This window comes from Protopterus annectens, chromosome 13.part0 (assembly GCF_019279795.1).
Source record: "Protopterus annectens isolate FY-2018-M chromosome 13.part0, PAN1.0, whole genome shotgun sequence".
Classification (NCBI taxonomy): Eukaryota; Metazoa; Chordata; order Ceratodontiformes; family Protopteridae; genus Protopterus; species Protopterus annectens.
Genome location: NC_056747.1, coordinates 402,616,308 through 402,625,613, shown reverse-complemented (window position 1 = coordinate 402,625,613; position 9,306 = coordinate 402,616,308). Strand labels below are relative to the sequence as shown.

At 35.1% G+C, this 9,306-nt stretch overlaps 1 protein-coding gene across 2 annotated transcripts in view; it reads left to right on the top strand.

Annotated features, from left to right (window-relative positions):
* The window catches only part of CUX1 (cut like homeobox 1), a 3,879,009-nt gene that overhangs the window by 2,190,278 nt on the left and 1,679,425 nt on the right, over positions 1–9,306 (top strand). For both annotated transcript variants that reach the window (XM_044054027.1, XM_044054028.1), the window contains exon 12: positions 1,129–1,187. In XM_044054027.1, coding sequence (XP_043909962.1) covers positions 1,129–1,187 — 59 coding nt within the window. The remainder of the gene's footprint in view (positions 1–1,128; positions 1,188–9,306) is intronic.

Genomic DNA, 9,306 nt, shown 5'->3' with positions numbered 1-9,306 from the left:
CAATACTCAATTTTAAACTTATGTCAAATAAGAATGTTTTAAAAAATCACGTAAAAGACATAAAGCTGTTATAATAATCTTAATTTTAGAAGACATTTAATATTGAGACTTTCATTGAAGCCAGGAAATTTATCTGATCATAACTGTGTTTGCCATTTTAAGTTTGTTGCCTCCTGAAAACTGTTACAACTGTTAGTGTGTGTGTATATATATATATATATATATATATATATATATATATAGATTTGAATTTATATATGTAATATTGAAAGACACTCCCACAAGTGTGTCTCTATGTCTATATATAATATGGCAGAATTTTGCTGTCTTGTAGTTTTAGATAAAAAATAAAATATGTGGTGCTGTCACTGAAAAGCACGTTTGTGTTTACTTTCCTCTCATGAAGTTGTCATATAAACTAATGATGTATGATTTAACTTCGCCTTTACACATGATATAAATTATACACGTAAGCAGATATTGTGCTCCTTGACCACTTTTACTTTTTAAGACCCTGTTGTTTTAATCAGTGGTATTATAGCAGGTATGCAGGCAGCTCAATAGTCTAGTAGTAAGTCTGCATATGTGATTTAAGTAATATTGGGGCATTTCATATACAAAGAGTTTACTTAATTTGGATCCTTATATTGATAACTCTGGTTACAAGGTTCAAAAACATAATTTTATTTATTCTTGTTCAAGTTAGGCGTTTCAGTTTGCTAGGATTGTGGCTGTAATGGCATATGAACAGAAAAATAAAGTTAACATTTAATTGGTGGATTTTTGTTTTTTTCTTGATAGTTTATAAATCAAGAACTCTGATCATTAAAACTGTGTCATATATACTGTGTCTAGAAACATTTTCCACTAGACTTCTAGTTAAAACCTGAATGTTCATCCCTTCCACTACCATCTAAAATCAGTAGATGTTTGAATTTTTGACTTTTTATTTTCGTTCTCTTCTGAATAAAAACCTTAGTCTTGTTTTTTGACTGTGACTTGCTGCTAGGCATGTAAGTTGATAGACTTATTATGATGTCTTGATTGTACACGTCCTTGGTAGAATAATTAATGTAGCTGCTTCCAAAATGATGATGCTTATTTTTATTTTTTTATATGTTTTTAAAGCAACTTGAGGAAAAACTGAAGGGACAAGCAGACTATGATGAAATGAAAAAAGAGCTGACGTGAGTTATTGAAATGCCATTAATGCTATGCAACTTTTATTTTAGATGCTTTATTTATTTTACCATTGTAGCACCTTATTGATTTCTGAACAATTAAATTTAAATGCATTTTTGATAGTACAGCTTCTTGCTATGTGCTATTAACTTGACAGAGCTGAGTGTATACATTACAGTGATGATTTTATGTTCTAATCTGTGCTTGCCTGATATTAGATGTAGTCTATTGTTTGTATAACTTTAAGTATGCTAATGCCTAGCAGCAAGAATCTGCATGTTATGCGGTATTCATTCCTTTTAAAAAGTAAGTCTGAAAAAACATTTCATGGATGCAGGCAGCTTATCCACAATGTCCATACAGTTTACAGAACTTTTTGCTATGCATAATACATTACATAAGGGTGCGTATTAAAATTGTGAGGGCCATAGCTGCGATCCTTGAAACGAAGAAATAAGTGCAGATGTCATGGTATACCTAGTGGGTCAGTTGTTGCATTTCATACTGTACCCCTACTCCATGATACAGCCATCTCAGTGTAAGTATGTGAGTGTCAGGATTTGGCGATTGCATGGGGTGAAGCCCCATTTGCAAAAAAAAAATGGTTTAAAGGTATCTCAGGAAGTTACAAAAGTTTTTTTTTTATATATTTTTTATTTGAAATATCGGTACTCGTAGAATCATGCCTCACATTTCTGGTAGGGAAGCATTTACACTGGTAGTAGAGTAAAGAAATAACCGTGCAGAAGTGAAAAAATATATTTGTTCTTCAGATTTTGTGTATTTGGAAATACATAATTGGTAATTTACTGTAGAAATATGCTCCATTTGCAGCCACCAGGTAGTCTCTCGCTTGAGAATTTTGAGGAAAGCTAGAAGACTTGGAACCAAAACTATGATGTATTCCTCAGACTTCTGAGATGGCTGCACATTGAGTAACAGCTTAATTCTAGCTCTCCCAGTTTGAGAACAGAAACTCTGCAGAGAAGCTCACTAGACTTGTGTTTACAGGTACATTTCATTAAATGACTAGTAAGTGTACTGCCTGGATGCCAGGAAAAAAGAAATACAGATGACCTGGAAAAAATCAACTAAAAAAGTGAGAAAGAAACACTGGAGAAGGTTCTGCAGCTGTTCAGCAAAAAGCAGTGCAACCTCCTGATAAGAATTCCAGTAATGTACGAGAAGATACAAGACAACTGTGCACAGGCTTGGTTAAAATAAATGAAACACTGATGGAGTATGTAAACACAAACAACAAAAAGCTGGAAAAAATGAAAGGAGCTTTACACAGATATTCAGATGAGGTGACAAAGCTACAAAAATCAGAGGTCAGAACAAGGAAAAGGCTGACTGAATATGAGACTGCTCAGGAAGAGTTTCAAAAAATAATTAAGTTAGAGGACAGAGCACATAGGGAAAAATCTGAGATTTTCAGCTACACCAGAGAAGCTGGAAGGAACAGACTGCAGTAATTTTATGAAAGCACAAATAACTCCTGCTGTGGAATACTAGTCCAGTTGCTTGTTAGTTGAAAGGGCACTTTGTGTGTATGCACCAATCCTGGCAATAAGAAAGCATCCTAGACCTTTAATAGTAAAGATGCAATCCTACCAGTAGGAGGTGATATGACAAAACTGTGGTAGAAGGACAAAGTACTAAAAGTGGAAGACAGCAGAGTGCTTGTGGGGAATGATTACTCATTGTACACCAGGCAGAAGAGAAGAGAAGCAAATTTATTCCACTATTCAGGGAATGTCGAGACACAGATTTGAGATTCAAACTGCTGTACCCAGCTGTCTTCAGAGTATTTTTCCCTGGAGGGACAAAATCATTTTTTGATGAAGTACATGCTAAAGAGGAAATACCAAAGTTTGTCCAGCAAAAAGTGAGCTGTGAAACAGAAAGAGATTCTGCTTTTTGTTCTTCTGGTAGTAAAGATCACAAAGAGACTGTACCTGTGAAGCTTTTCCTAGTGTTTCAATGGAAAATGTTGGAGTGAAGGAAGGGAGCATGAGAGCAGACTAGAAGAATTCAGAGTGCGTTGGAAATGAAGCAGTGACAGGATTTGGGAGATGGAGCTGAACAGTAATAAAACCAGTAACCTAAGGTGGAATTACAATTCAATAATTATATGTGTGAAATATGATAGAACAAGCAAATCTGGAACTTTTGGACTTTTTCAGAATTTGTTGGACTTGTGGGAGACTAAAGTATAGCTATTTGCACTCTACATTTGTTAATAAAGTTCACTAGTCTTTTTTTCTATTTATCTGTCAAACCATTGACATTTAAAGACATTACAGAACGCATATGCCCTACTTCATGCCATTAATGTTCATAAATGATTTGGGGAGGGGAAGAGGAGAGTGAAAGTTAACTGTAAGTAAAGAAATGTTTTTTATTAGACTGTTGTTGTGGCATATGGTTTACTTTGCTTGCTATAAAGTTTTCTCAGTTATTTTTAAGTGTGATGGGGATTGTAAAGTGCTGCTTTTTTTTCTTTCTTCCTTCTGTCTCTCTTGTTCAGTTTTATGAAATGTATACAATGCATTGAAAAAAAGGCTGGTTAAAAGAGCATGACAAATGAAAAACTAATGTGCTTTTTCTCATTCTTGCATGGGGAAATTACCAGATTAAGGACCTTAGACTGTTTTAGTAGCAATTTTTAAAAGTAAGCAAGTAAATGAAAAAGAATATTGAATATGTTGAGGCTTTTTTTCTAGCAAAAATATATGCTCAGTAGCAATTCTGCAGTTTGGTATTCATGTTTAAATGATAGATAAAAACTGGCTGCCTGGTCCTCGTGTCTCCATGGAGAGAATCTGATAAAGAGAAACTGACTACAGGCAGGTTGAGAATGAGTGAAGGAAAAAAAAAACTGACTAGAGAAATTGGCTAGGAAGTAATGATCTCTGAAAGCAATTCAGGTGCTCTCCCATCTGGGAGAGCTATGAAGAAAAGACAAGAGCAGTTAGCGCTTAGTAGAATCACAGCACCATGCATTTTAGCATGCATAACCTTTCTTTTAGGTTAACTCAAGTTTGTAAGTGTGACTGTCAGTCTGGGACTTTTGTTCCTATTAGAAGGGTAAAACTTGAGTATTTGAAGATGTACATTGTTTTGAGTGTTAGTATTAAGTTAATAAGTTTTAAGGGGGTATTGGCGGGTGTGTTTTGTTTGTTTGTTTGTTTGAGGGCTTTCAGTAAAACAAAAAGTTTTTAAGATGTGACATAGGCTCTAATGGATATGACAAGAAACAACTGTATAAAAGTTCGACCTGTCAAACAGTGTATGCATGTAACACAAAAGCTGGAACTAGACGTTTAACAAAAAAAGGTGTTATACATAAAAGTTAATATCTTTTTAATGCAATGATGCTTTCTGTAATGTCTTTAAATGTCAATGGTCAGACAGATAAATAGAAAAAAAGACTAGTGACATTTATTAACAAATGTAGTGTGCAAATAGCTATGTTACAGGAGGCACACATAAAAAGAATTGAACATGTGAGTTTGATAAAGAAAGATTTTCATGGTGGTTACTCAACAGAATACCTGGGACAAAGGAAAAGAGGAGTACTTATATTAATTGCAAGAGGAGCTCCAAGTGTGATAAAAGAGGATAAAAAAGATAATAATGGCATATTTATAGTGCTAAAGTGCTGCTTTCAAGAGAGGATGATTACACTAGCATATATTTATATTCCAACTAAAACTGTTGTAATGGAGCTTAAGAAAATCCTGGGAGAAAGCAACAGTTTTCAGCAAGGAATATTACTTGTAGGTGGGGATGGGAATGTGATTTGCAACAGTGAAGATGTATTTGGATGTCCCAGAAGAGAAAGTATAACAAAGGAGGGTAGATTTTTGAAGAAATCTATGAAAATATTTGGCAAGGAAGATGTGAATTCAGTAATAGGAGTTAAGAGTGAATATTTTTTATTTATTTATTTTTTTATTTTACATTTGTTAACCGGGCTAGTCTAGCTGGATATATGTCCATTTTCAGTAGAGGCCCGGGGAGAAAAGCTCCAAGCATGAACAATGACAAAGTTAACAAAGTATAGAAACATAAAGGATTACATTACAGTCTAATATTAGTCTTAAAAGGAGTAATAATGATACATTTTTGAACTACAACAGTTAACAATGTATAGAAACATACATGACTACAGTACAGAGTAGAATTAGTCTAAAAGGAGTAATAATAATACATTGTGAATTAAAGCAGGTTTAGTAGAAATTCTACTAACTAATTATACAACACACAGTAGAAGGTATGAGCAAGTCTCAGGTAGGGAAGAGAACACAAGTGTTATTCTCATCATTCAAAGAAAGAGAAGTAACTTGTTTTGGAGACTTAGGTTAAAGGAGTAGGGAAAGGGGTAAGTAAAAGAGTAAAGACAAATCTCAGTCTGGATTAGTGCATGGACAAAGCCAATGAGTTTTTAGATGTTCTTTAATATGTTTTTTAAAAAGAGAAGTAGAAGCAAGGGTAGATAATTCTGAGGGAAGCTGGTTCCAGATTTTTCCTGCAGTGTTTGCGAAGAGTGAATCCCCAGCTTTGTTATTAGCTTTATTTGAGGAAACTAGAAGGTTATTAGCAGAGCGGAGTGTGAATAGGTTTGTATAGGGTGTAATTAGATTATTGAGGATAGGTGTGTTGTTAGGCTGGTGTAGGATCTTTTGAGTAATAAGTAATTGTTGACAGAGAATATGGTTTTTCAGTTCTAGCCATCCTAGTTGTTTGAGGGTAAGGCAGTGGTGAGTTTTAAAGGGGGAGCTTGTGATGTATCTAGCTATGCTATTATAACAGGTGGAGAGTTTTGAGAGGTTATTTTTGGAAAGGTTAGTATATATAACACAGGCATAGAAAAGGGTAGAAATGAGGTGGGTTTGGGCAATAGTTTTCTTTGCAGAAGGGGTAAGGAAGGCTTTGATTGTATAGAGGGTATCAAGTTTTTTGTTAACAGACTTTATAGTGGAGTTGATATGTTCATCATAGCTGAGACGATTATCAATTGTTACACCTAGTAGGCAGGTTGTGGTATCTGGGGTAATGTTGGTACCATTGTTAGAGGTTATAGAGAAGAATGGACTAGGTGATTTGTGAGTAGGGGTGAAAAGCAGTAATTTAGTTTTTTTAGGATTTAGGAGGAGGCAGTGTTGCATAAACCAGTTTTCAACATTTTGAAAAACAGTTTGGGTAAGGGAGTGGAGAGTGGCTATATTCTTGGCGGTACAGATTACTTGGAGTCGTCGGTGTATTGAATACATGTGTCTTGAGGTATGTTGTTGTATAGATTGTTAATAAATAAATAAAAGAGAAGGGGACCTAGGATAGAGCCCTGGGGTACTCCAATATTGACTGGTAGTAGCGAAGACAAATTGTTCTGCCAAAGAATTTATACATACATAGTATTCTCTGCTTTATACAAATTTCAACGAATTTACAAAATATTTCTAATACTTCTACAGTATCTCTTGTTCCTTCCTTGATATAGGCTCCCTAAGCTTAATTTACATTTCAAAGGAACATGTGCATTTAATGTAAGGTTTTGTTACACACCCGCTATTTCAAATCATGCCCTAATAATTAAAGAAAAAAATACAGCATAATGAAGTAAAAATGAGACCCTGGCACTTTCCCTATCTGTTGAAAAGTGAGGAATTTAAGGACTGGGTAATGGATCTTATTCAGTAGCTATTAGATCAGACATAAATTTCTTCTGAAAATTTAGCTAGGGTATGGGATAAAATTAATGCAGAGTTAAAAATAGGGTGGAAATAAAAGAAAGGGGGCTGTGGTTAAGAAGTGACAAGAATTATTTACAGGGACTGACAAATGTTAAAGTATTGCAGAAGAGTGGGAATCTTATAGAACAATAAGAAGATCAACTGCAGAACGCTAAGCAGAAAATAAGGGTTTTCCTTGATAATATGCACATGTTTAGAGAGATTGCTGTTAAGCAACTGTTTTTTGATAATAGTAGAGCTCAAAAACCGTTAGCACAACAACTCCAGCAACAGAAAGAAAGGGCTGTCACCAAGCTTAGGGAGCCTATAACAAAGAAGGAACAAGAGATCCTGTAGAAGTATTAGAAATATTTTGTAAATTCTTTGAAATTTGTATAAAGCAGAGAAATACGGAAATCAGGAAAAGGTACAAATGAAGGATGTTTTGGAAGAATTAAATATGCCAACATTAGCAGTAGATGAGGATCACTTACTAACGTTTAGGGTAGGAGGAGATGAGATAAAAAGTTTGAGGTATAACCAATGTACAGGAAAGTCCCCAGGAATAAACAGTATTCCTGTGGAAGTTTAGAAGCTAGGAGGGAAAAGACTGATAAAGATCTAGAAGGTTTTGTCTGACAGTATTTTAAGAAGAAGTACTAACATCCTGGAAGAAAGCAGTGGTAGCTGTAATGCCTAAAGAGGGAAAAGATCCATTAGACCCAGCTGTATTTAGGCCTGTTTCAATACTAAACCATGATTATTAAATGTTCATGTCTACGATGGCTAAAAGAATTAGAAAAGTAATGCCAAAATAGATATATATGGATCAGTGTGATTTTGTGGAGGGTAGGCAATTTGACAACGTTAACAGAAGATTGATGATCCAGAGGGAAGCAGAATGTAAGCAAATACCATTTTTGTTTGTAAGTCTTGATGCAGAAAAAGCATGTGACAGAGTAAGCTGGGACTTTGAGCAGGGCAATGGAATAATTTGCATTTCCAGAAAAAATTATAAGGTTGATTAGGAGGATATATGAGGGATTGGAGTTGAAAATTAAAGTGGGTGGGGTCCTCTCCGATAATTTTTCCTTGAGCAGAGGAACCAGACAGGGGTGTCCTCTTTCCCCTTTGTTATTTGCATTATATTTAGAACCACTGGCAAAGAAAATAAGGGACTTAGAAGTTCAAGGTTATAACTGGTGTTGCAGTCAAAAAAAGCTCTCTGTATCTGCAGATATTTTATACCTGACAAAACCAGAAAGATACATTACAGTGTTATGGAGCATTTTGAGACAGCTTCAAATCTTTTTGGGATGGAAAATTAATGAAGTTAAAAGCAATAGCGGTAAATTATGTGCCCACATATGAACTGGTTCAGCAATATCCCTATTTATGGGGACATGATAAAATGAAATATTTAGGAGTATGGATTAAAAACTATTCTGGTGTCGCAGCTAAGGATATGTGGGAAGAGACTAAACAAAAGATAAGACAAAAACTGAGAAAAATGGAAGCTTTGTTATATTGCTATGAATAGTAAATACAAGCAGTCAAATTTGTTTAGTCCTTTTAGTCTTATACACAGGTCAGGCATATTTTTATCAACCAGAGGAGAATTTGTAGATAGCAGTTAATTAAGGGCTGAAGGACTTGATCTGGGAGGGGAAGATGGCAAGAGTCAATTGGGATAAGCTGATTCTTCCAGTAGAGGGCAGATTGGGATTACCCAATTTGAAGGGGTATTTCAAAGCTACACGGTTAAGGCTCCTATACATTGCACAAGCAGAAAACTAATTCAAAGTGGAAAGAGATGATGTAGAAAAAGGGGGAAAGCTCAAGAAACAAGAAGAGACTGGGATTTTGGATGCAGGCCTTTAAGGAGAATAACAATAATCATACAGAATATTATATCCATAAAGTAGCAGAAAGTATTCTAAGATCTAAGCCGATATGGGAATGGAGAATGAAGATTCTGCCAGTAGGGATGACATCAATTAGGGTTACAGACAATAGGCAAGCGAGGGCTGGAATTTATTGGAGAAATAATTGGAAAGGAACTAAGGTATTGGGAGCAAATAACTAGAGAGGGAAAGGTAATAGAATGGGAAGATGCTAATAATTTATTTGGACTGTAGGTTAGAGATTGATATCAGTCCTTGATAGGGAAGGCAGAGTATAGGCAAATAGAAAGTAATGGGGGTCCTAAACAAAAAAATAGCACTGGTGGAGTTTTTAATAGAATCTAGAACAGAAGTTGCCATTATAAAAGGAATAACTAGTAGAGAATATAAAATATTTCATGATAACTATAAGAATCAGTCAAAGGAGTTTAGAAGGGATTGGGAAGAGAGATTGGATAAGCAGTCCACAAAGAAGGAGTGGG